At 42.5% G+C, this 27,842-nt stretch overlaps 2 protein-coding genes across 2 annotated transcripts; both read right to left on the bottom strand.

Annotated features, from left to right (window-relative positions):
* Positions 1 to 399: 399 nt before the first annotated feature.
* On the bottom strand, positions 400 to 6,273 carry LOC106641396 (solute carrier family 2, facilitated glucose transporter member 1). Its single transcript, XM_023392374.2, has 7 exons — positions 6,183 to 6,273; positions 4,419 to 4,567; positions 2,517 to 2,648; positions 1,882 to 2,446; positions 1,397 to 1,803; positions 1,058 to 1,326; positions 400 to 864 (listed from the first exon to the last, which is right to left on the bottom strand). The coding sequence occupies exons 1-7, from the start codon at positions 6,196 to 6,198 to the stop codon at positions 756 to 758; spliced, it is 1,647 nt and encodes a 548-aa protein (XP_023248142.2). The 5' UTR covers positions 6,199 to 6,273; the 3' UTR covers positions 400 to 755.
* A 4,437-nt stretch (positions 6,274 to 10,710) lies between these two features.
* LOC106640640 (putative chitinase 10) lies at positions 10,711 to 24,037 on the bottom strand. Its single transcript, XM_089589739.1, is given in 26 exon segments — positions 10,711 to 11,052; positions 11,249 to 11,374; positions 11,478 to 11,942; positions 12,012 to 12,528; positions 12,782 to 13,133; positions 13,201 to 13,486; positions 13,579 to 13,764; positions 13,854 to 14,344; positions 14,747 to 15,022; positions 15,102 to 15,506; positions 15,622 to 15,958; positions 16,029 to 16,409; positions 16,491 to 16,802; positions 16,930 to 17,267; positions 19,589 to 19,783; positions 19,786 to 20,124; positions 20,195 to 20,383; positions 20,447 to 20,675; positions 20,771 to 21,261; positions 21,334 to 21,702; positions 21,776 to 21,917; positions 22,003 to 22,188; positions 22,282 to 22,862; positions 22,937 to 22,990; positions 23,064 to 23,317; positions 23,763 to 24,037. Coding segments are annotated over 26 exon segments (7,935 nt in total). The 3' UTR covers positions 10,711 to 10,893.
* Between the last annotated feature and the right edge of the window lie 3,805 nt (positions 24,038 to 27,842).

Genomic DNA, 27,842 nt, shown 5'->3' with positions numbered 1-27,842 from the left:
AATTTTGCGTAGTGTGTGTTAACTATTACCATTTATAAATTTTTTCCTCTTATGTTAACACATTTTTAAATAATAGATTGAACGGCTGTCGTGCAGTAGAATTTCAGTTATACAATATTTTCACAACCAAAAGAATAATGGTATCTCTATGTACAAAAAAATTATTGGATAAATGTTACCGCAACAAGACGAGAGGTGTACAAGCAAATTCTGCACATAGTACACAAAAAATAGTTTAAAGAACTCACAAGTTTCTTAATTCATTAACGTATATGACTTAGCATGAGAGAGACTATGACAGCAAATCGTAAAACTTTTTGCTTGAGATATGTATATTCAACTTTCTTTGGATGTGCATTAAAAATCACAAAATGTGCAATGCTGACATTTTTTCTTAAAAAAAAAAAAAAAAAAAAAAAAAAAAGGCAACATTGTAGAGAGACACAATTGATTTTTATAACGACATGTATAACCTGAAGCTTGAAAAAAATTTCTTCTCTACGCTCGTCGTGTAATAAAAAGAAAATAAGAAGAAAAAAAAATCATCCAAACAGTGAAAAATTCATAAAAAAAACCTATAGAATTACCAAGGTGAACAAATTGCTTATCCAGTCTCTTATACTAGCGACTCGAGCATATAAGTACTGTAATTCAAATACTTTTTTAGGATACTGTCCACCGACTTAACTTTAAAATCCAGCACCAAAGTTTTGTAAACAGTATTTATAAGTTAAAAAAAATATATTATTGTCTACTTATGTTACGTTTGAAGCAGGACCTTCGAGTGGACGTGATTTAAGTCCTTGGCTGACTGATGCTGCAATTTCAGTCGTTGTTTTGCCTCGCGTTTCTGGCAAGTATTTTCTGGAAATGCACCGTGAATATTGTTTTTAATCAGTTTTGATCATACTTTATAGAACAAAATTTATAACTCTAGTTTTTGAAATATAAACTGTTTTAGAACATTTCGAGATCGTATAAATAATATGTATTATAAAAAGATTTAAAAAATTGTATAGAATGTAACTAGATAATACAGTGAAGTGAAGTATTTTACCTGCTAAACAGCACCAAAACCAAAATGCACGTGGCAAACACGAGGAAAGAGTAGGAGTTTATCCACTCTTGCAAAAATGGAAAAGTCATTCCAACAATAAAGTTTCCTCCCCAATTGCACACGCTACCGAGCGACATGGCTGCTACTCGAGGGCCAACGTCAAACAGTTCTGAACCAATAAAGTAAGGAATGGGTCCTAAACCTATACCGTAAAACAGTACAAAAGCAAGCACTGCTGCTATACACACCCATCGCATGAACCCAAATTCCTGTAAGTAATAATAATCAAAATGATGATGAGTGAACGTTTGATTTTTAAAAAGATTTCGTTGTACTTACAATGAGAGCAATAGAGGCGCACAAAACGACGAGACACCCAATGGTCGAATATGCACTTACAAAGAGAAGTGTTCTTCTCCCAAAGCAAGACATAACAGGAACAGAAATAAGAGCCATTCCTATATTAATTATGCCAGTGCCAATAATAGCATATTCTGACTGTTCATTTGACAATTCAACTTTTTGAAAAATGATTTTTGAATAATAAAATACAGCGTTGACACCACTAAGCTGCTGGCCAAGTTGTAAGAGGCAAACTAGGATGAGAGGCAATCTGAGGGTAGAGTCTTTTATTACATCTATTATTGTCCACGCGGTATCGGTGGATTTGTTTGCTAATTCCGATTCCAAGTCATCAATCTCAGTTTTCAGAAGCATTATATCCATATTTCTGAAACGGCTCAGAGCTGAAAAAATTCATCATTAAAAATCTATAAAAATCTATATTAAAGTTAAAAAAAAAAAAATCTTTTTCAACCACACACCGTGTAACGCCTTCTCTTTCTCTTCTCTAAAAACAAACAGATATTTTGGACTTTCTGGTAAGGCATAAGTAAACAGTAAGGCAATAAAGCATAATGGAGAGAATGCAGCCAACATGTAATTCCAGTGTAATTCGTTTCCCAAGACATTTTCTAAACTGGCGATTTGACCCAGCAAAACACCACAGGTAATTCCTAATTGACATAGAACCCCAACAGCACCACGCAGTTTTAAAGGAGCGATTTCCGTCATATAAGTCGGTAAGAGACTTGTTGCAAGACCCCCGGAAAGTCCAACAATCAGTCTGCCTAAAAGGAACAGTTCTACTGAATGTACAATTGGTACTAGAAAGAGCATAGCTGCACCAATTATGCCACAAACATTTCCGATGGCTAGCGCTCCTCTTCTACCCAATTTATTAGCAATAACACTTGAAATAAGGGAACCAGTCACTCCTCCAATTAGAAAAATTGACACTATTGAGGACCAAAGTGTATTAAGCCAAAATGAATTAATTTCAACACCATAGTTATCTTTGATGCTATCGTTACAGAATCTCTTCATTACCTGTTTAAGAAAAATAGTCATATTTGTCAATTTGAAATAAATGTATTTATTAATGCTCTATAATACTCACACTAGCGGCATTGTTTATAACTCCAATGTTGTACCCAGCAGGCACAGCTGAACCTAAACAACATATTGCACCAGCCAGCATCAGCATGGGAGTCCATCCCCCAGCTTTGATTTCATTCCCAACAGAGCTTCTCTGGATTAATAATAATAATAAAAATAATTTAAAAAAAATCATAATAACAGTAATAATAACTGTTTGTAAATGTATGAATGTGTAAATACGCGAAAATAAAGTATACAGCGAGGATACACTTGAGTTCATTCATAAGGCCAGTTACAGACAATTGTTCTTTTCGATTGAACTAATCAAATAATTAACTCTTAAATCAGTTTGCGACAAATAAGGAGTTGAGATGAGAGGAGAATACAATCATCTGAATGAATTGCGTGAAGTAATTTAATTTCTTGTAAAACTATATTCTACATGACACCTCATAAATTTAGCAACTCAGAGTATTGTCAGGTGATGAATTTTAACTTGTAGAAATTGAAATTCAACTAAAAATTGTATGATTTCATGATATTTATGTAATATTAATGACGGTCTAAATAAAATACAAGCTAGTTTTCAAATTTGAAACTATGTATTAGATCATTACACGGTATTTCTTTTGTATAGAAAAATATTACAAAAAAATAATAAAATTTATTAATATTTTGCATGACATGGACGCAAAAGCGGAATAAAAAAATATTAACTCTGTAGGTATATGTAGAAAATTTTTTAAAATTATTTCATCTCTCATGAAATGGAAAAAAAAAAAAAAAAAAAAAAAAACATTTACAAGTTGTCAAATGACGCAGCTCACAGCGTATTCATACTACTTATAGCGTACGAATTTTTTAAATCTAAAAATAGTCATGATGAGTCTTCTTTATTTGTCCAGTTAAATAATCTGTATGAGGGCAAAACGAGTCCTTTGCGAGCAAAAAATGTCCACTCTTTACCCTAGAAGGGTTTAGGATTAATAAGAAAAAAATGCAAAATGTATATCCGAAACAGACTTTTCAATAAACGGCTATCTTAAATATTAGTGTTTAGATAAGCAATTTTTGTGTGATAGTCGATTGTACAGAAAGAAAAAAAAATGTATATCAAAGTGTAGTCTTTTTTTCGGTCGCAATCGGTAGTGTTTTTAATGAGCGTAAATTTATCAAATCATTACCTATTAAGATATTAGCATTATCTGTCAATACGAATAATAAAAAATTATAATTAATAATTTGCAATCTTGTACGCGCGTAAACTGAAATACAAAGCTGATGTCATTACTCATGATATATGTTCAATGCTTGTACAGCGTGTAAAACTAAGTATAACTACCGCGTTTAACAAAAATGATAAGGTTTCGTTGATTAAAATAACAATTTTCCAACCGATTGCGACTGAATATAGTGCTCCACGTATACCTTTTTTTTGTTAGCAACATATTTTGTACAAAATCTCTTTATATGTAATGCTCAGTATCGAAGGTATTATTAAACAATTTAATTTTGAAACGTGTTTTGCATTTTTTAAAGTAAACCCTTTAATAATGTCAAATCGAAACTAGTTTATCGGAAAAAGTGAAAGATATTGGCATTGCTCTTGTGTAAATTGTTTTTAGAACAACTTCCTGTTTTACGGGACTAATTATTAATACATTCTAACAATCTCCTACGTATATACCTTGCATGACGCGTTCTAAAAAGGAAAAAATTTTTTAATTAAATGAACCGCGATTTTCACGAAGAGTGATATATTTTTTTTACTTGACGTCAATTGAAGTATTTATGTATGGTAATAAAAAAATATGGTTTGAGAAAAAAAAATAGAATAAAATAACAAATGAAAGCTATAATAATTTTCTTATTGTCAAATACTGAGAGCAATCAGTAGATATAGGTAGTTAGGTAAACTCACCTTGTCGTTCGATTCGTCGTTGGACTTGAAAATGTATAGAGCCGAGACATTGGAATCCTCAGCAAGTGCGGGTTTGTTATTAACAATCAGCTCATCCTTATTTTCTTTACTTTCTGAAGACATTGTTAAATTTTTTGAGGGATATAAGGCTGAAAAGCACGAGCATGTGTTACATGTGTATATCACAGGTAGGCAACAAACAAAAAAAAACAGTTTTTTAAGGTTATGGTGACACGGTGTTTATAATTCCCACACCTCTTATTGTTTACTTTTAACTCTGCTGAAGCTAGTGGCTATATAGCTATGTGCTAAACTAAAACTACTTATATAAAGTATAAGTAAGCGAAAAATGTCATTTAACGATTGTCGAGTGACAAATGCCGATAGCCGAGCCGTCGTGGTCGTCGTGTCGTCTGCTTACCACCCGTGGGAGAACGCGCGCCTCCAACTTCAGTTTCAAATCTTTTGTTCGACGACTAAGTATAAAACATGAGGCATCAACGAAGTAGGTGTGCTTATTTTTTATTAAATAATTTACGTAACTACATATAAAACTTAGAGTTTAAGCATATAAATTATATGAAACGTATTTATTTTTATCATTAATAATTACCTCACGTAAACATATAAACGTATAAACATAATTAATAAATACAAGCAACACAATCAAGTTAAACTTTGATGGTTTTTCCTCTTACAGAATTGGGACAATTTTTACGAAATAATTAAATTTCATTAGTTAAAAAACAAAAACAAAAAACTAAACCAAAGTTGAGTTTGATTATTTTCTAGCTTTATAGAGATAAGCCTATGATATAAATGTATTCATATGCGATGAGTATTTGTCCGCATCGATGAAAGCGTCAGTCAAGGTTGTCGATTTGTCAAACAAACACATTTTTATCATTTCTTATTGTATGATACTCGTTTAAAAAAAGAGGGTTTTTCTCTCTTTTTTTCAACTAGAAATAATATTTCTTGACGTATTATTACGATTACTATAGTATATAGGATATAAACTATCCGTTGGTCTGTCATCTATAATCAATCGTCATAATATATATCATTATCTCGCGACGAATCTTGGTTGCAGAGGTTGAATATGTAAATTTAGCTATTTTGTTAGAATTCTTTCGCATTACTGAATGCATGATTTCTTTATTTAATTTAGTGTTGCAGATTATTGTAGCAATCAAAAAATAGAAATAAAAATTTCATTCATCATCCAGAAATAAAATGACAAAATTTGACAAGTATACATTAGAAATTCAAGATGAGGAAAACTAAAAATTAAAAAATTAAAAAATGATATCTGAACATCCGCATACGTTCTACTAGTTTCATAAGTACTCGACAATATATCGATCGATAGCAATTATTTTTTCCTGATTTAGTTATACGTATGTAATGAAATAGGTTTGTATAATTGCACCATCAATATAGAATTTTCATTGATTGGGAAAAGCTCTACGATGGAATCTTTGATCGGAATCGTTTAAATTGGATTCTAATTTTTTATAAATGAAATTAAAGTGAAAAGCTTCCTACATGTATTTATAATTGAAAAAACAAAAATCATAAAATTTACGGAGAAATTTAATGAGTTTTAGTAAAAAAAGCGCTTACTTCACGTATTGCACTTCAAACAATAAACTTTCCAAGTTCATATTGTGTCCATCAAACAATACCCACTAACTTTCAATTAAAAACAAACTTAAACGTCTAAGCAAAAATAATAAAAAATTTAAAATAGTCTATCAATACCTTCATTATTTGTCATGATCAAGTAACGCAAGCCGAACTTTGAGCTGTACTTGTCCCAGAGAAGCTGCTACCGCGCGTCCTTCAACTTTCACAGATTTTTCCCGAGTGAGCTAAGTACTGCCAATACGAAGATTCCAAGTATGGTAGTGACGCAGAACTGATGAGCTCGAGTAGAGAGAGAAAGAGACAGTTTCTCGATTCAAAATTAATATTCTCGGTCATTTTTTTCAAAACAATTTTTCAATTCTTTTTTGTGCTTGAACCCAATTTTGAATATTTTCAATGGATTCTCGTACCCATGCCGTGCTCCCAAGGGAAACTCTGACATATACATACACCCGTATACTTGCTTGATTCAATTCATTTTCAGCTTCAATGAACCGTTTGTATACGTCGTATTATCGTTTGCCTGAATTTTTTTGCAAAAACACAGTCGACCTATTCTTCATGTGCACAGAACACAGATAGCACTAATTTACTAATGTATGAATACAATCTCATCAGTTGGCGTATTATATAAAGTCTTTTCTTGTCAATGAATTGCCTCAATCTTAACGAAATAAGTAATCATGAAAACAAAACATATTACTTATTTCAAGAATTTTGCCATCTCATTTACAGCTTTGTATCCGTTGACAAATAAATTTATCCTAAAACCATGTAAAAAACAACTATTCTGATTTTTAAAATTAAAATAACTTGCTTAGAAAAATATTTGCCAATTTATTGTCACACAGCTTTCTTCGACTCTTCCTCCTTCTCTTTTTATTCTTGTTATTTTCAATAAACATCACAACGAATACGAAAAAATATTTTTGCATTAAATAACTAAACTTCAAAACTACTGATACGATATTTATTGATCAGTTATGATAAAGAACCTCCACAATACACGCATTACCATAAAAAAGTTCTCTTTACACTATGGTTGTGCTGAACTATGATCATCTAAAATCTGTAATGTCGTGCCCTCACCCGGATAATTCCAGCATATTCTTATCTCCCGTTGTCGTACAAGTCGTCAAAACGGTAACGTAGGTGGCAGTAACTTTCATGACCTGCAAATAATTATTGAATCTGTGTAAAAACCCGTTAGTCTATTTTAATCATTAGATATGTCATTAACTTTTCCGAACGACTCCATTGACAGGGTCATTATTTTGCCTGCGGTAAGTTGAATCGGCTCTATTGAGCTACGCATGAGCAACTTCAGTAACATTCTGTCTTTCGGGGAAATCAGGTACCAATTGTTGCAATATCTACAACACAATTAACAAGATTTTTTTTTTTTTTTTTTTTGCCAGCACTTTATATTTCAAACAACAACTACATATTTAGAACTTACGAAAAATAAAAAACTTTCTCGCTGCTGTTAACGAGCATTTGACCAATGAGATGTATGTATAAACAATATATCATTAAACCGAGCATAAAGTAGGCGCCTTTCAAACTTTTTACAAAAGTATTGGGAATGCAAAACGACTAAAATTAATTTTTGGAATTACATCTTCAATACTTGGGTGATTTTTAATTGATAGATAAACTATTTAATTACATAAAAATATGTCATCGCCATTGAAATAGTTGCCAACAATTGTAGTATGGCAATGATTTCGCAGAATGCAGCGTCTATTTGTTTGGTATGCCTATAAAAAATAATATGAAACGACTGTTCCATAAAAATGCTTCATACTTATTACAGTATCGTGCAATAAAACTTCTATTTAATTTAGGACATAGAAAATTGCATTGTCTTGTGTGTGATGTTTTTAAATAAAGGTGTAAAAAAATATTAAATATGTCGCACGGTTGTGTAATGCCCGAACAAAAGTTTATAGACGCAGAAGTTCTAAAAATAATGTTTAAGTAAAAAAAAAAAAAAAAAAATTATGCCAAATTATGACTAACGGTTGTTATTTTTTACTTTATAGGAAAAATTATCAAACATGTATATATGTTATAATTAAAATTGTTGCTGTGGATGGATGTATTATTTGTGCCTTTTTGTTCTAATTATTTTACACTACCTCAATATTCGATTATGCAAAATCATGATGGCTTTTAAATTTTCTTTAACTTCTTTGCGATTGTCCATCGAGTAATTACCTTTGCTTTCCTCAAATTGGCCAATACACTCTAATCTATATCTAAATATATTAATCATCGTATAAAAGTACCTCGTCCACAAAATGTACAAAAAAATCTTAATATCTTACCCCACGATACGAAGTAATCCACAACCATGTTTTACGGAGATAACGTAAGTTGACGTTATTGCGGTTTCCAAGAACAAATTTTCGAATTGTACTATTGCCATGTGAGTAGTTGTTGAAAAATGATAATCTGTTTGATTGAAAAAAACGTAGTCGCAGTAAACAAGGACCAATGGTGGATACGTTTTGGTATCGGTGGAAAAATATTTGATCAAAATGTAGGACACGTATGACGGCGCCATTAACGTCACGAGACCAATGACTGAAACAACTGGAAACAATGTCACTCGATGATTTGTCGAAGCAAAAAAATGTCACTTAAATTATTGAAATAATTAAACTCACCGGAGTAAAAGTTCACCATTAACCGACCTTGGTTACAGAATTTGTGAAGTATGTCAAGCTCTGTTTTATCTCTCAGGTACTTCCAATCTTTTATCATATGGGTGAACAGCGATTTTATCTATTGGCATAAAATTTCAAACCTATTATTACATCCTTAAAAAAAACAACTAAATAATTATTTATGCTTTTATATGACCATCGAGTCATTCAATAAACATACTTGTGATGATTTGTTGTACATTATGATGTACTTTAGTATACTGGCAATGCAAAATATCACTGCGAGTGTATTTTCAAGAACCACGGTGATCTGTGTACCAATGGATCCGTACAGCATTACTACCTAAATTTACCATATCAATGTATTATATATTGAATATATAAATGTGTGTTGAAAGCAATCAATGCAAGTATGACAACACTTTTTTTTTTTTTTTTTCAAACATACTTCTGGTATTAAAATTGACAAAATAGAAACTATGAAAATAAAAAACATTATGTATGTCGTTTGGAATGATTCATCCGGCCATAATCCCGAATACTTTATAAATAAAGATGCAAGTTTATAATATCGGTCGTAAAGGGGCCTCATTTTAACAACTATTTTTAATATTTCCTGCTACTTTCAAATTTTTCGACTGCGTGCTGGTACTTGACGGAGAATCGCACAGAAATTAATTCATGTTTTTCTACACGTTGAATAAAAAAACTGTATTATTAACTGATGAGAGTTTAGCATGAAATAAAGATACACATACAAGTTTTATGATTCCTACGATTGATTTTATAATAAAATAATGCTCACGTTCTAGAGAAATCGGCATTCATATTCAATAATGAAAAGGTATCGATGGTTATAATTTAATTAAAGATATTGATTAAACACAATACTCAAACGTATAGACGTTGTAAAATCATTTACAATTAAAATATTGCATTTTGTGTTATATTCATACTTATAGGCTGTTTTTCTTTGAAAGTAATAACATACAATTTTCATATTATTTTGAGAATAACAGGTAAAAAATAAATTGTACGTTTATGATTTACTATCATGTATGATTCGAATGATAGTGTCAGTTTACCAACTGCCTAATCATTATTATTATTATTATTATTATTATTATTATTATTATTATTATTATTATTATTATTATTATCAGTTTTCAAACAGTCCTTTAAATAAAAGTTATCTCACTTTTGTACTTATAAACAGAGTAATGTCGTAAATATACGTTTAGTTTTATTTTGACATGACGTGATAAAGTAAAATTTTTTTACTCAATGGGATACGAAACAATGACATTTTCGAAAAAAAAGATCTATATATACGCACGTACGTAGTAGTAAGAATAAATTATTAACAAATTAAAACATTCGAAAATTTATGCTAAACGATAACTATGTAAAATGATGGTTATTGGTAAATAAAAACCCTTTGTTGCTGATCAGTTAATTGTTTTTATTTTCATTCTTTATTCTCTTTGTTCTTTTTTCTTAATAATGACATTAACAGTATCAGTTACACCAGTGCTAAAGATGAAATAATATAAAATCCAAGAATGGACTATAATCATAGCTATTACAACAGACTAAAAACTAAAACCTTAAGTATACACATATAATATGTGTTATATAAAGCACATACATCACTTATTGCTACTGTATATCTTACGTGTACCATAACATGTTAAAACTAAAATTCATTATCTTCCAAGCATCTTTGGATTTTCTTACTTAAAAGCTGCGTATGTTAACATTAAATTTTTTTTTTTTTTTCAGATGCTAGGAAAAGAATAAAATGAAACATCTTAACCTTTGTCCAATTTGCCCATACTTCTTTATTTGTGGATCTTGAGCGTAACAACTGTTGTTTATAAATGTTTTTAATTAAATATCAATTTGATTGTGTTTACCGGCACTTTGTTACGTATAAAACGATTACAAGGATTTTTTAATCCATAGGCACAAATAGTGTGCAATAATTACTCTCGTCGTGCACGAGTAAACCCCATGTGCAACGTGTCAAAAAGAATTGATTGGAGCAAAGGTTAAGAAGCGGCAACACACTATTTTTTTCTTTATAGCCATCGACACACGATGATACCTATATATACGCGCATATAAAAAAGAGAAAGATGAGAAAATAAAAATTACGTGCAGTCTTGTATATGATCGTACTCGCCGCGTAACCCACGCGCGAGTGCGTTCAGCAGCGGGTACTTGCCGCAGCCACAACTGTTGCGGAAGTCGTCTAAATCCAGCGCCCAGATCATACCGCCGCCCAGATCCAAATCTCTGATGAATTTAGCCTGGAAATTTTTTCATGGTGGGGTCAATTGGTAATTCACATAAAATATTGTTCATTCGTGCCCGCAATGTATGGTTAAGTAGCGCATCAAAATCATCGAAAAATTACGAGATTCGAAGAGCAATGAGTGTTTTACGCTTACATCAATTTTACACCACCCTGTACAATAAATGATACTAGACATACATGAAACCAACCTTTCTAGCAACGTCAGATACGTCGTCGTAGCCAACCCATTGGTCACCCCTCGTGGCGTACGGGCCGATTCGACCTTCCGGATCTTTGACGACCGTCCAGCCGTCGCGCTTGACTTTGCTGCAGATCTGCAAGTACACATCAAGTCACGTGAGATCGATCACGTGTACGTAGGTATCATACAAAGGGACGTAAAAGTGCATAGCGTGTAATAAACAAAAGCCACCGTACCTCGTAGAAAGCCAAGAAGCCGGCGGCCCGGGTAAACTCGCCGGCTTGTCCGGGCCCAGGGGCGTGCGCCTGAAGTCCACTGTTCCCAGGTTGGGCCAGTGTGAAGCTTTGGCCGTACATCGGCGTGCCCATGACCAGCCGGTGCGCCGGCGCGCCCTTCGATATCCAGTAGCGCATCGAAAAGTTGGCGTTGAAGTAGTCGTAGTCGTCACCAGGATAGTAGTACAGGGGGGCCAGGTGGCCCGTTTTCTTGTCCCACTGGCCGTGGTAGTCGTACGTCATCACGGCTATCCAGTCGAGGTAGCTGGCCAGTTTGGGCACGTCGTAGCCGTGGTCGATGACGCGCTTGCTCGACGACACGGCCGCCGACAGGAGAAGCCCGCGCGGCCGGAACGCCTCGCTCAGTTCGCGCGCCCACTCCGAGAAGCCCTCCTTGTCCGACTTTGGACCACTGCCGCAGTCGACCTACGTACGACACAAACCACACGGTCACGCGTATGTCATGACAATGGCGTGTGTGATGTGTACACCCACCTGCCAGCAGACTGGGTACTCCCAGTCGAGGTCGAGGCCGGAGAAGCCGTGTTTCTCGATGAAGCGCAATATGTCCTGGACGAACCTCTTCCTCGCGGCTGGATTGTTCACGAGGCGGCTGTACTTGTCGCCTTGGGAGTCGTTCCAGCCTCCGAGACCGATGAGCACCTTGATGCCCTTCTTCGTCAGAGCCGTCACGCGCTCGTAGAACCGGTTGTCGACGTCGGCCCAGGAATCGTGCATCTTGATGACGAGGCCCTCGTAGTCGAGGACCGCGAATCCGTAGACGATGTGCGTGCAGAGGCTCGGATCTATGTCCTCGGGCAGATACTTGCCCGCTCCCGGTCTGTACCACGCCCAGTTCGTGAAGTAACACACCAGCTTGCGGCCACCGAACGTCGGCCCACCCGGTGTTGATTCCACAGGATGGTGGTGTTCGGTGGTGGTGGAGATTGTGGGAACCGTGGCGGTTGGCTGGCTACTGGACGACGATGGTGAAGATGACGGTGTGCTGGTACTACTGGAATAGAATATGAATATACGATGAGCTATCGGTGACTATACATTGTTACGGCATAATGCCAGAACCTCCAACTGCGCACGGTGAGTTGTTAATCGTCGAAATTTTTTTTCAGAAGTACGTCGGCGTACCGTGAGGGTGTTTCGTTGTTGGTCTCGTTCAACCTCCGTATTAATCACAACGATTTATGCTTACGCAAAAAATAACAATTTTCACGCGCTAATCTAAAAGTGCTTGTAAATAATCCAACCTGATGAGTTGGTTGTCCCCATCGGGCGAGCCAGGCGTGGGGACGTTGCACTTGGTATTCATCGGCCAATCGCAGTGGTCCTCGTTCCAGACAAGTCCATTAGGACAGGTGAGCTCGGTCAGCTGGCCAAAGTTGCACAGGTAGTACTTGCGACAGTCCTTCTTGTGCGGGATGAACAGGTGGTTGTGACAGTCGCCGATGGGGTTCATGACCGGCGGTTGACCGTCAACCGCCTCGACTTCCACCGTGTCCGTATCGTCCTCCGTGGTTGCTTCCATACCCGGAGAAGTAGCCGTAACAGCGGTCGAGGGTTTTGCGGTCGTTCCTGGGGCTGGTTCAGCTAAGGCTGAGTCTGCAAATGTTCAAACGTTATAATCAACGCATCACGGTCCTAAATCGATGAAAAAACCCAAACTCACCCGTCACTTGGCACAACGGTCCTGGAGGGTATCTTCCTAGAACACGGTTCATGGTTCTTAGGAGAGGACTGGGTTCGCAGCCGCAGTAATTCTTGAAGTCGTCGAGATCGAGGGCCCAGACCATGCCACCACCGAGTCCGAGCTCCTTGATGAACTCGGATTTGCGCCTGACCTGCTCCGCGTCGTCGAAACTGACCCACTGGTCGCCCTTGTAGGCGTAAGGTCCAATCCGCCTCTCAGGATCTTGAACCACCGTCCAGCCCCGCTTGAGGGTTCTCTGGCATATCTGCAACGTGGCATTCAAACGCAATTCCGTTAAACGTCACATTTATACATTATTACACGTGTGCTTTGAATGCCCACGCGAAAATGCCGTACCTCGTAGTAAGAGAGGAAACCACGGGCTCTGGTGGCATCCCCGGCTTCACCACCACCGTAAGTTAGGGCGTTGAGTCCATTCTGTTTGCTCTCGGCGAGGGAGAAGCTCTGACCGTATAGTGGAACACCCATGATCAACTTCTTCGGGGGCGCACCGCGTTCCAGCCAATAGTGAATCGAGTAGTTCTGGGGGACAAAATGATTAAAACGTGCAGTAGAATTTGTACGACGAGTTGGTCAGTGCAAATAATCTTTAGCTTATTTGGAACACTTACAGCGTTGAAGGTTGGCTCCCAGTCGTCGGGACGAGCGTAAAACGGAGCATTGTGTCCCGTTTTCTTGTCCCACTGGCCGTGGTAGTCGTAAGTCATCACGGCTATCCAGTCGAGGTGCTGGGCGAGCACCGGCACGTCGTAGCCCTCGGTGATGACTCGCTTGTTCGGCGACACGGCCGACGAGAGCAACAGACCGCGGGGCTTGAACTCGTTGCTCAGCTCGACGATCAGTTTGCTAAAGGCGTCCCTGTCCGATTTTGGGCCCCTCGTGCAGTCCACCTGCCAACAGACCGGGTACTCCCAGTCGAGGTCGAGCCCGTCGAAGCCGTACTTCTCGATGAACTGCAACACGTTGGCGATGAAACGCTGCCTGGCTGACGGATTGTTGGCCAGCCGGCTGTACTTGTCGTCCGCCGAGTCGTTCCAGCCTCCGATCGCGACGAGGACTTTTTTACCCTTGGCTCTGTACGCCACCACTCTCTCGTAGAATTCTGCAATACGCATCACTTTCACGATAAGCACACGAGTTCTCGAAATATTTTACTCCTTATTTTATTACATAATCCCTATAGTGGATTTCACATGGAAGTGTTCTTGCAAGTTATATACAGAATAAGTTACAATTGGATTTTTATCGTTCATTCCGCATGGCATGTATGCCTTGTGAATTTTTCTTCAATTTATGTAATGCTCATCTATAATGGCATTTGTAATTATTAAGATTTATACAAACGTATGTATATACAACCAAATCATGTTTCTACTTGGTAATTACGCCGATTTGATGAATATTACAGGGGAACACTTCCATGGGAGTTGAATTCAAATTTCCAAACGTAATCCATCGAACCTCTCTGTATTTGGGATGGATGTATAGAAAGGGAGCGACTTACTGTTGTCGATATCGGCCCAAGAGTCGTGAGTCTTGATCGTAAGAGTCGAGCCGTCGAGGACCGCGAAACCGTAGATTATGTGGCTGCAAAGATCGGCGTCTATGTCCTCGGGAAGAAATTTTCCCTCGCCCTGCCTGTACCACGCCCAGTTCGTGAAGTAACAAACTACCTTGTACTCGTCCTCTTTCTCCAACATCAGAGGCGCGCTGCTACCTGCCAGCGGAACCTTCGCCGGCATCCACTCCAACTCTTGTCCCACGTGTGGCGGAGCTATCGCTGTCAAACGCGACGTAACGTTTATGGCCCCCGCAAAATATGGCAAACGAGTAAAAGCATATACGTATAGTACACATACGCCTGTCGTGGCTGTTGGGCGGCTCGGCGAGAACCTGCTGGAGAGTGTGCATCAGGGGATGCGGACCCTCGCCACACCTGCCCGTAAAGTCATCGAGATCCAGTGCCCAGACCATGGCCCCACCTAGATTCATGTCCCTGACGAACTGCGCCTTCTGCCTAATCATGTCGGCGTCGTCGAAGCTGACCCACTGGTTGCCCTTGTAGGCGAACGGGCCCATGCGACGCTCCGGATCCTGGACCACCTGCCAGCCCTTGTTCCTTATCCGGTAGCAGATCTCGTAGTAGGCGAGGAAACCCGCGGCCTTGGTGAACTCGCCCGCCTCGCCGGCACTCGCCGGTACGTTCAAATCCGTGCCAGCGCTCGGATCGTTCATCGAAAAGGATTGTCCGTACAACGGCATACCTGCACCAACAATGTTGCTTGTCAATCACAAAACGACTCTTTCTCATATGGGACCAGTTTCCATTTTATGGATATACTGATCTTTGAAAGCTGGACGAATCAAAGAGGCACCCACCCATGATCAGTTTCCTCGGCGGCGCGCCCTTGGAGATCCAGTAGTTGATGGTGTAATTGGCATTGAAGTAGTACACGTCGTCGTTGGGGTGGTAGTACATGGGGGCAACGTGTCCCGTCTTCTTGTCCCACTGGCCGTGGTAATCGTAAGTCATCACGGCTATCCAGTCGAAGTACTCGACGAGGGCCGGCACGTCGTAGCCGGCGTCGATGATTTTTTTGTTCGGCGACACGGCCGACGAGAGCAACAGACCGCGGGGCCGGAACGCCTCGCTCAGTTCCCGTATCATCGCGGCGAAGCCCTCCTTGTCCGACTTTGGGCCACTGCCGCAGTCCGTCTGCCGTTGCGGATCAGATCATGGTTATTTATCCCACCCAAGGATCAGGAGGAGTATAGGATGTACCCACCTGCCAGCAGACCGGGTACTCCCAGTCAAGGTCGAGCCCGTCGAAGCCGTACTTCTCGACGAACCGGAGGGCCTGCTCGACGAACCTCTTCCTCGCGGCTGGATTGTTCACGAGGCGGCTGTACTTGTCGCCTTGGGAGTCGTTCCAGCCGCCGAGGGCGAGACTGACATTGAGGCCGCGCTTCTTGTACGCCACGACTCGCTCGTAGAACCGGTTGTCAAAGTCCGCCCAAGAGTCGTGGGCCTTGATTATCAAGTCCGAGTAGTCGAGGACCGCGAAACCGTAGACTATGTGCGTGCAGAGCGTGTGGTCGATGTTCTCCGGCAGGTAGCGGCCCAAGCCACGACGGTACCACGCCCAATTTGTAAAGTAGCACACGATCTGAAGTGGACATTTAATGACGTTAATAATGGCACTGGCTCTGATCGATACGCTGCTTCAGTTTTGGAGTCCCGTTCGAACCTTAAAGTGGCCGGAGAGGGGCGAGACTTTGTCGGGGTCTACGACGGCTGGTGCCAAGGTGGTCGTGGGCGCAGGGGACGGCTGGGCTGGAGCTTGAAACTCCTCGTCCGAGTCGACGTGGTCGGGCGGGATTTCTTCGCTGCCGGTGGATGTGGGCTTGCATTGGGCCCTGATTGGCCAGTCGCAGATGCCGCTCGCCTTGTTGAAGTGGAGCCCAGGCGCGCACTGGAATCGCTGGGGCTTGCCCCACAGGCAGGCATAGTAGCTCCCGCAGTCGCCCGGCACCGGCAAGTACTTGCCGCTCGTACAACTCTGCGCTCGATCAAATTAATTTAAGATACATTTCTGTTTTTACACATTATATCGATCTTACACCTAAGGTGATGAAAAAAAAAAAAAAAATCGCGATACGTGGGTATATGTATGAGTATACACCAACCTTCTGAGCCTCCTCCGACTGTTTGAAGGGGGCCTTGTGCTTTTGCTTCTTGGCCTTGTTGCTTCCGCACGGATTTTTAAAGGCCCAGTCGCACATGTTCTTCCCGTCGTTCCAGTTGAGGCCAGGGCCGCACTGTTGTTTCACGAGATCGCCATTGACGCAGATCAAAAAGTGGCTGCACGAGTCCGGGTACGCGTAGTACTGGCCGTGCTCGCATACCTCGTTGCCTGGGTTTTGGGTCGTCGTCGTCGTTGTTGGCCTTTTCGTGGTCGTCGACGCAGGTGACGTGACCTCGTTTATTGGCCTCTTTGTCGTTGTGGTCACTGGCTTTGAAGGGCCTAAAAGGACGTTTTTTACGTGATTGCATAGGTGACTTTACCATAAATACCTATTCGTGTATTCTTCTCGACAAATTTTTTTTTTTTCATATTAATAATTTTCGATTGCATAAGCGCGTTTAGATGGACGCGTGCAGGTGTTTGGATGCACAATAATTAACAGAGACACGCCAAGAGAGAGAGAGAGAGAGTTGTTAACGCGATGTATTATCGAGTAAGGGAAATCTTATAAATGTACATGCTATCGTAATACATTTTTGGGTGAGCTAAAATTTATTTACCGATTTCTTTGTAATGTACAATTATTATTTATCGTTCAATTTTTACAAATCTCAAAGTTAGTTTTTTTTTTTTTTTTTTTCTACTACAATCAAATAAATTTTTCATCCCATTTTTCATAAAGTCTTATTAAATTAACTAAAGCGTTGTATAAATTTTTTTTTCGACAATTTCGGAAAGTCTCGATGAAAACATAAATAGATGCACTCGTAAATGCTTGTCTGAGTGTCAAAACTATTTGTGAAAGATTAATATCAAAAGGCTGCACAGACATACGTACGCGCTTAGTATAATTAACTGCTTTAAAGGTTCTCCGAAAAAAAAAAGAAAAAAAAAAAACTTGACGATATATCTTCTTCTTCTTTAGCTTTGATACTGACATTTATAAAAACTAACTTGCACCACATAACTCCTCGTGATAGTAATGATCACGGAGCTACCACCGAGAAACTCCGTAATTACCCGCGCTACCTTCGTTGCAATAATAAGACGAGATAATTTTAGGAAGGTCTTATTAACGAAACAAAAAGAAAGATCTGCTATTTTGTAGAAACTCGGAAGTGTGAAACGACCGGTAAGTATTACACAAACGTGTAAATAAAAAAAAAAAAAAAATAAATAAATCAAACTTTTGGCGCAGAGGATTAAACACGGAATTCAAGATACCGATTTTTTTTTTTCCTCCTGATTTTTGTTTATTGCACAGTACGAATGATGAGTCCCAAAAACAAAAACAAAATTGTGTAAAAAAAAGTACCTTTCTCGGTATCCGCACAAGTTTTTCCACAGGCCCCGGTCTCGTTTCCCCGCGCACCGGTGCCCAACAGCAAAGAAACCACCACAGTCACGAAAATAGGCCCGTGAATCGCGGACGACATGTCGATCTAGCAGCGATCGGCAAGCGACTCGCACCTGCCTCGGAAGCGCGTCCGATAGTAAATATAACAGGCAGTCCCCCCCCGAAGCCGAACGACACAATGAACGTGCACGCATGCAACTCGCTCTTATCCACGATATCTGTACGCGTACAACAAAAGGGACATTCTCGGCCGATTTTTTTTTTTTTTAATTTTACGGCTGCTCCCACCACTATCCGGCTTTTTTCTTTAAATTCACCGTCACACACCGTACACCTGCTTACGTTTGATACACTACGCGTATACAATATATACCCGCACATCGATAAATAATCAACGATTCGTGCGTCATTGCGCAATGAGCCATTGTCGGGATGCGTGAGGTGCACATATAATATTATACACTTGTACACGTACACACCAGGAGGAGGTATGATGACGTAGGCGAGGATGCTAAGCGCTTAATTACAAAGTTCGAGCGTGGATGATCGATTCGGATCGCCGCTGCCGATGGGGGTATTATACTTATCACGTATATAGGTACACCGATCCTGAAATCCATCGTCCGATGATTGCGTGTGTTACACGTGACCTATACCCAACTCGTCAATTATTCATCCTGCCAGATGGAGATATCTCGGGAAAGATTCGATTGCGCGCTGTTTATTTATGATTTTTTTCCCTTCCTTTTTCATAATTCGATTCGAGCGTGAAAGACAACGGCGCGCAAAGTCATGAATTTCATCGGCGAGCTCTAATTGGTCCAGGAACGAACATCTCCCAAGTGGATCATACATCCGGTGGGGCAATAAACCATACACACAGGTGCCACTTAACGAGAAGCGCGTTGATCGTTAAAGTTTTCATCTTGGCTCCTCCTTCAGTGCGAGTTTAGCCTCGTTATCTAACGTAGTACGCTGTTCATAATATACACATATACCACTTCCTTTATTCGTCTTTTCAAATTAATCGTGAAATCTTGATTTTCAAAGGATTATTGCGACAAATTCTCTATATATCGCGCAGTTCATTATCCATAATAATCGTTCGATTTGTTTTTTCTTTTCCGAAGAAGCTTTGAATTACACAGTCACACAAACAACCACACAAAACTCAGTGGGAATAATGAAAAAAAAAAGAAATAAAAAAATAAAATAAAATAACAACATAGAGCCTCACCTTGGCACTTGGCAGCACCGGGCCAGTCGCAGAGCTTCCTCGTCGAGTCCCAGTGCAATCCCGGGGCGCAAAACTCGCGCTTGAGCTCACCGAGCACGCACCGGTAGAAAGTACCGCAGTTTGTCGGGTCGGACTGGTGCTCGCCGGTATTACAGGCCATACCGGCCAGGGAACCCGTCTGACTTACCGGCGGTTTCCTACATGAGTAAGATGACTTTAAAAGCTACTGTTTTTTTTTTTTTTTTTCTTGGTAAATACAATCAAACCACACGCGTACCTTGTCGTAGTGGTGGTGGTGGTGGTGGTGGCACTTGTGCTCTCGGGCATCCAGGAGAATGTAGTGGTCCCTTGGTGCCAGGGAGTCGTCGGCCTCTCCGTCCACGTGGGCCAGGTGGTCGGCCTAGTCGAGGGAGTCGTGGGACTCGGCATGGGTTTTCCATCGTTGGAGTCGGTGTGCGGCGTCAGAGTCGGCGGGACCGGCGTGACCGGCTCCTCCGGCTTCTGGCAGTCCTTTTGCGATGGCGCCGGAGTCAAGAGTCGCCCTACAAAATACATTGACCGACTATTGTGAAAAAAAGAAACGAACGAGAAAATTTACCGCCGTGTACGTACCCAAGGCCCTGTTGATGCTGCGCAACAGGGGAAAAGCCTCCAGGCAGCAGCGATTCGTAAAATCGTCGAGATCGATCGTCCAGGCGGCCACCCCGCCAAACTTCTTCTTCAGCACGTACTGGCCCTTGTACGCGATGCTCTTGGCATTGTCGAAACTCACAAATTGATTCTTGTGATGAGCGCTCGGGCCTGCAAGGAATAAAAAAACCCAATATATCCTTAATCGAAAGGAAAGAAAAACCGTGCACTCACCAGGTCCGAGTTGCCAGTTGTCGTTCTCGAGTCTGTCGCAGATCTCGTGGTAAGCGAGCATACCGGGCTGTCTCGTGTACTCGCCGGCTGTACCGGGACCGGCCGACGGGGCCCCGAGCCCGTGCTCGCTCGGTGTCGTCAGCCGATACGATTGCCCGTACATCGGTATGTCCACGATCAACTTTGACCTGTCCGCCCCGAGTTTCACCAGATAACTCAACGTGTAGTTCTGCAACCGCGTATAGACGCAAACCATCATCACAACTGCGCGTAATGGGAGTAGAAAAAAAAAAAAAAAAAAGGGAAGCACGTGCGGGAATTTACCAGATTGTAGTGGGGCGTGGGGTCATCGGGCACGGCAAAGAGCGGGGCCAGGTGGTTGGTCCGCGACTCGTAGGCCCCGTGGTAGTCGTACGCCATGACGGTCATGAAATCGACGAGCCTCGATATCTCGGGCACGTCGTAGCCCCGGTCGATGATCTCCTTGTAGCCCGAGATGGCGACCGCGAGGGCGAGTTTCGGCTCGTGGGCGTCGAACTCGGCCCGCAGCTCGGCCAGCAGTTGCATCAGGTTCGGCCGGTCCGTTTCAGGGCCGCGCCGGCAGTCGCTCTGCCAGCAGCCCGGGTAGTTCCACTCGAGCGAAAGGCCTTGGAAGTTGTGGGCGCGCAAGAAACTCGCGGCCGAGGCGACAAATTTCCGACGGGCCGAGGGGCTGCTCACCATGCGCGAGTACTTGTCGCCGGCGCTGTCGGTCCAGCCGCCCAGGGCCAACAGTACCCGCGGCCCGGCTATCGAGGTCACCCGCTCGTACAGATCTGCTTCGCCAAAAAAAAACGTCACAATCACCGGTACGGAGGGGGGCCAAGAAGAGTAAAAGAAATACTCACTGTTGTCTATGTCGGCCCACGAGTCGAAGGGATGGAGCATCAGGGTTTCCGGGTTGAGGCCGGCAAACGCGTAAACGATGTCAGTGCAGAGCCGCGCGTCGATGTGTTCGGGGACAAATTTGCCCTCGCCCTTGCGATACATGGCCCACGAGGTCAGGTAGCAAACGACCCGTGGTCCGTCCTCGCCGTCGGCCTTGAACTCGAGCTTGTCGTGGCTCTGCCGTTGCCGCAGCCGCTCCAGCCTCAAGCTGCCGTACGAGGACTTGTCGCTGTGCCCGGGCTTGCAGACCTCGGGCCGCGCGCCCACGCACCGGCCCCGCACCGGGTCGTAGAACCGGCCTACTCCGCAGGGGCCGCGGTGGAGCCGACCTGCGCCCAAACACCAACTCCATAGTGTCGTGGGAAAACGATCAAACGCCCATATATTGGGTGATGTACTCACCGTCGAAGCAAGACAAGAACCCGGAGCAGTTGTCGGGGTCGCTGTAGAGGCCGGTTTTCGAGCACTTTTCCCTCGGCTCGTCGAATATGCCCAGCGTCTTGACGGCCGCGTTGAACATTGGCCACGCGTTTCCGCATATGCCCTTCGAACCGACAAAATAAACACATATGTGAAACTCGTCCCTTTTTTCTATTCAACGGGTTGTCATGAACTGTGTCGATCGGTACCTGGAAGTCATCCAGATCGAGCGAGTATATCGATATGCCTCCCAATCTGGCGGATCGGGCGTAAGCTGCCTTGATTTTCATCGACAACGGGTCGTCGTAACCAATCCACTGGTCGCCCAGTACCAGGTACGATCCGTTGCTCTTGTGTCTCTTGTACTGCCACTGGTCCTCCAATTTCTCGCATATCTGCGGCCCATTTAACACGATTATTCGCATACAATATACCCAATGGTACGTATATATATATACAACGTATGAGGTATATGTATGAGTTTGTACCTCGTAGTAGGAGAGCTGGCCCCTGCGTTTCGTGTACCGTCCATCGATGCCGAATCCCACGGCCGCGTCCGACTCGTCGTTGCTCGCCATGCGATACGACCAGCCAAACAGGGGTAGTCCCACGATGATCTTGGCGGGTGGGGCGCCGGCGCTCGTCAGCCGCTCGACGAAGCCGATGAGGAGGTCGAGGGGCGCGGGTGTCGTCAGGACCTGGGGATCCCGGCTCGAGTGCCAGGAGCGCAGCACCAAGAGGTCGACCATCTCGGAGAGCTCGGCGTCGGCGACCTGTTCGGGCCTGAGGGCGACCGCCAGGTAGTAGCCGCGCTCGCGCAGGGCACCGCGCAAGTGACGAAGCAAAAGCTTGAGCGAGGCCACGCTGCCGGTCTCCCAGTCGATTTCGAATCCATCAAAGTCGTGCTGCTCGAGAAACTCGAGCGCCGAGCTCACAAAGATCGGTAAGCGCTTCTCCGGCAAGGAGAGGATCTCGCGGTAAACACGGCCGTGATCGGCGGAGCTTAGAGAGACGAGGACTCGTAGCGCCGGGTCCCGACGACGCAGCCCCACCGCGGCTATGTAGCCACCTGTTCGATTGATGTTTATGTATAAGGATAGTTTGCGTTTGGCGATATACCGATTTCTTTTTCGTCCGATTTACCTTTGACGATGTCGTACTCGGGATCGCGCGGGATCACCGTGAACTCTCGAGGATCTGGAAATCAAAGTTGGCGGTTGAATCGATGGCCCATGAGAGATAGGTGTATATCGGTAAAGTATACACTTACCGATGATTGCCGCGCTGTATACGAGGTGGGTGCACTTGTAAGCCGGTAGGGCACGGGGCAGTAGTGCAAAGGGCTCCTCGCGGTACGTGGACTCGGCCTCGAAGTGGCAGAGCACGTTTTTGAGGTGATCGACGTGCCGGATCGCAGGTGGAGTCAGCTGCTCCAGCCAAAAGGCCTCGTGGTCGAAGCCCCCCTGGAAACTAGGCGCCGGTCGGCGCTCCACGGCCTCGCGTAACGGCTGATTCCTCGACCACCTGTTTGTACGTTATTTTTCCATACGCGTCACTGTACATCCGACTCTAGAGACATGTATGTATGGGGCCAAACTTTGCGTAGATCTCGACGACGGTGATTCATATTTTTCTCGGTAGACGCTTATTTGAATAAGAAGAATCAGAGGAAAGGAGAGAGAGAGGGACGACTAGTAGTAGTGCTCGAGATGCCGTTTAGAGGTCACCGATCTCTAAAATTAGTGCCAAAAAAAAAAAAAATGAAAACTAGTTTTTGGCTAGCATGGGGAACGGGTTTTTTTTCTCTTTTTCATTCTGCAAGAGCGCGTCTGTTGCGATTAAACCCCCCCTCCCTGCAGATGTTCCAAAAGTGTCACTCGTCCCGACGGCAGAGTCGTCTTATCTTACCCCGGAATCATAAGCGGATCAATAATATGCCGTCCGTTCGATGCGGGGAATGTTTACTCACATCCTGGGGCTGGTCTCGACGGCATCTCTGAGCTGCTGGCGGCGAGACTCGGGATGATCGGGTACCGATTCCACTGCCGATCTCAAGGGCAAGCTTGCCGATCCGTAGGCGGAGGACCACACGTCGTCCGGCTGGCTCTCGACCGCCGTGCGTTGGAAGGTCGGTACGTCGGCTGGTGGCTCGTGCTCGTTCCCGAGGTGCCAGGGCAGGTGATGGGCGGTGGCGAGGGCTAAGAGCAGGCCGAGAGCCGCGATCGCCCCGATCGGCCGGCCCATCGCTCCTGTGATTGCGGCCGTTTACTCGCGCGTGTCCCTGAAACGATATCGTGGTTTTAATTTTTTTTTTTTTTTTTTTTTTATTTGGACAATAGCTGGAACTACATTTTGTTGTTTTGTTTTGTTTCTCTGGTGCACGCAAATACCGGGTTGCACGTACGCCTGTGGGTTTACAATTTTCTTTTACAACATTAGCGCGCTTCGAATATTAATGACGACCATCCATCCGTACATCGATTCGACTTAGTTTTACGACGATACGATGTGACGTATTGTTACCTACGCTGCAAGTAAAACAGTTGGCATTGACGAAAATGATAAAACAATAAGAACAAAGTTTTTTTTGTACATGGCACCGACAAACACCCAAAAAGTGTCTCACAAACGATCGTTGACCGAAATCCTGACGCGAAAACCTCACCTGCGATGAAAACCGAGTATACGTAGGTACATTGTATCGCTATGTATATAAAGAAAAGAAGCTCGGCCCGATATCCCGCACTGCCGCACTTGAACAATTCGAAATTTTTGAAAACACTGGCACGATATAATCACCTCAACTCTCGGTCAGTACAGCCAACCTCCGTCTGTAATGGAAAAGACAAAAAAAAAAACAAAAAAAAAACAAAACCAAATCCACCGGTGTCTTTATCGGGTCCTCCGAGTTCCAAATGAGTGCGACTCTGTTTCGGTGCACGGCCAAGTATGACGCGCCGGGCTTGGCGCGAGGAGTCAACAGCGCGGGGGCCGGTCGAGCGGCGAATGCGGTATTCCGGCCGCGTATAGGGCCCATATATATACGCTCGCGCCTTCCCCGCGGTTTTTTTTTTTACTTTTATATCTCACGCACGTACGATACATGCACGCCCGTGTATGTAAATAAACGCGTGTGGTGCGCGCCAGGAGGCCAGCAGGACACCACGACTATGGGTGTGTATTCTTTTTTTTTTTCCTTCGTGTACATATATACGTGTGCCAGTACGTATCGAGGACTCCCCCTCCTTTTTCTTCTTCCTCTGTGGATACATATAGTGCCTCCTCTGATCTCGTATGTGTGTATATGTTGTACAATTGTACCTGTACGTTTATCGGGCGCGCCGATCTTACCTCATATGTTTTCGTTTCTCAAAATCGGTAGCTGTGATAATGCTAATGAGACATCGGGGGGCCTGACAGCGACAGAAAAAAAAAAAAAAAAAAAACGAAAATCAATTCATCGACTGACTAATTTTTACCGAGAACCTACGGTACTGCTGCGGTCATTAATTTTTTAAACCGAAAAAATGGGGGTAAAAAATCATAGTAGCCGATTGTCGGGGCATCTCAACTTCACGTATGTATCAACACAAGTGTCCTTTTTTTTTTTTTTTTTTTTTTTTAGACATTTGCTGGCGAACGAAGCGAAAATCGAGCGATCGGCACGCCCGCGGTCGTTGGAGATTTGAATAGTGTTTTTAATTTTTTTGAACGGGACAATCACGCGACCTTTCCCCCCCCTCCCCGAGCTCAATGATCCGTCAAATCTCACGTACGTTGCTCATTAGAGGCGCTTGACCTTGCTCTGAATCCACGATTGTTAGATGAAAAAAAAAGTAGTTTTTTTTTTTTTTTTTTTTTTATCGAGCAGATGGATAAGATCTATACCGTAGTTTTGAAAATCGATTAATCGTGATGTCCGCGAGGACTCGGTTCGTTGAACCTCGCGGGTTTTTAATCTCGTTTAGGTCTCGGACGTCCTGCCAACCGATTTCGCGCGAAATCTCTGTCGACGCCCCCGTCCGTCATCCTCTTGTCGCCGAATCTCCGAACTTTGCATAACAGCATCGTGCTCGTTTCGGTACTGCAAAAGATCTTATCGGACGATTTATTTGTGAGTTTTGCATACGAAACACATTTGCAAATTAATTTAATGCAAACAACTGTACAATGTCTTTTCTTTTTTTTTTTTTTTCTTTCTTTCTTTCTTTCGGGTACGAGACTAGTATGCTTAAGTGCACTTTGTTCAACGCCATCAAAATTCACACAAGCGTCGTATGGAAGGTGATTTTAATTGGCCGTGGAATTAAAATTAAATTGTTGAAAAAGGTCGATATAAAGTACTTTTATAGCGGAAAATAGACGATCGATTCGTATGGATGTACAGCGTACTAAATAATAAAGAAAAAAGACTCGAGATCAATGTGCAGGTGTACAGGTATAATTATTATTATCATGTGCTACTGTACGAGTAGGGCAACGACCTTTGGCTTTGAGTGGGTACATCGAGCTAATAACGAGGGTTTGACGTATAATCAAAGGAGGAAAGAAAAAAAAAGTTCAGTTATACCATAAAGCCATAAGCTCTCGTTTCTCCATACTTTTTTCTCTCTTTTTTTTTTTTTTTTCTTTAACGCAATGTAACGTAAACGGTGCCCCCCTGACGTAATGCGTTACCTCGATTAACGAAAATGTTGTTAACTAGTCCCTCTAATTGTATCGATCGAGAAAAGCTCTGTTGCAACCCGTTACGCCAGAGTAAGTAAATTCTCAGAATTACCTTCAGACTACAATAATCGCGTTAATCAGTATAGCAATTTACCATTTTTTTGGAGGCATCATTTTTCTTAGCCAAAATATTGCCTTTGTTCGCAGTAACGATGATACGAATGAAATAAAATGAAATCCCCCTCCCCCCTTCAATAAAAAATGGAATTTCTCAAACCTTATCGGGCCCCCGGAGACCACTGCCAAAGAATGCAAAATAGACGGAACAAAAATCACCACGGGAAATGCAATAAAAACACCCGCAGGTATACATTCCGGCAGAAAACTCGAATGCGGTAGAAAAAAAAAAAAAAAAAAAAAAAAAGGACTTTTAAAAGCACCACAAAGCCAAGTCTCACCTGCAGGTCCGACACGCGCAGATAAAAAAATACGCACCCTCGCGCCTCGGCTGCATGAAAAAAAAATCCCGTTAAGCTCTGCGCGGAAAATACAGTCCCTCCCTTTTTTCCCCCGCTGAAAAATAAAAAAATGAAATAAAAAAAAAAAAAAAAAACAAAGAAACAAAAGCACCGAGCGGGCTCGCCGAGCTCCAAAGCATCGATGATATCCATACAAATGGTATACCCACGGATCGGCTTCGTGGCAATAAAGACCCCTCGCGTTATCTCCTCTCTGCGCTCGACTGGTCGATTAATGAAACGTCAGCCGGGCCGCGGTACCCCCTTTTACTCGCGTGGCGGTCTTTGCTTTTTATCGCGCGATGACAAATTTCACCTCAGCCCGTGAGTTATGTGCACGCGCGGGCGAGTACAATCAGTACCTTATGACCTTGTGGATTTTTCGAAGCGCCTGCAACAGTCGTGTGTATACCACATTGTTGCTTGTTACTTCCATCGGCTGCGGACACATGCATTGCACCGGTCATTTTCAGAGTTGGCCCGAGAGCCTCATTTGGCCGCGGATAAGTCTGGAGCACTTTTTTTTTTTTTTTTGACTTTTAGTAGTTAATCGTGTGATGATCGCTACCGATGTTGATTTTCATTTCGAAAAGATCCTCCGTGTCTGTACTTAACCGTTCCTCTCTTTCCATCCACTTAATCAATTATTTTTGTTTCAAAATCCCCGTCTCGATCTAAGTACTTTTCCATTACAACTTTAATTACCAGCTTCAGTCTCGTTTTTTCCTTCTGTACGTAATCCATCGTTTTCTTTCATCTCGTCACACGTGATTTTGGTCACTTTTCATCCTTGCTATGAGTAGTCGTTTCAAATGACCCACTTGATTCGTAGCAGCGAATTACGTAGTAGTAGTAATAATGAA

Source organism: Copidosoma floridanum, unplaced genomic scaffold (genome assembly GCF_036245765.1).
Source record: "Copidosoma floridanum isolate Cflo_tuat_1 unplaced genomic scaffold, Cflo_Japanese_pri ptg000009l, whole genome shotgun sequence".
NCBI classification, from domain to species: domain Eukaryota; kingdom Metazoa; phylum Arthropoda; class Insecta; order Hymenoptera; family Encyrtidae; genus Copidosoma; species Copidosoma floridanum.
Note: the sequence above shows the minus strand (reverse complement) of the source record. Positions and strands in the feature narration are given on the sequence as shown.

Bases quoted from the DNA above. Each gene is read 5' to 3' on its own strand.
- LOC106641396 (XM_023392374.2), bottom strand. The intron at 2,447-2,516 runs GTGAGTATTATA...TTTCTTAAACAG, and splicing joins TTATAAACAATGCCGCTAGT to GTAATGAAGAGATTCTGTAA. The intron at 1,804-1,881 runs GTGTGTGGTTGA...GAATTTTTTCAG, and splicing joins GAAAGAGAAGGCGTTACACG to CTCTGAGCCGTTTCAGAAAT.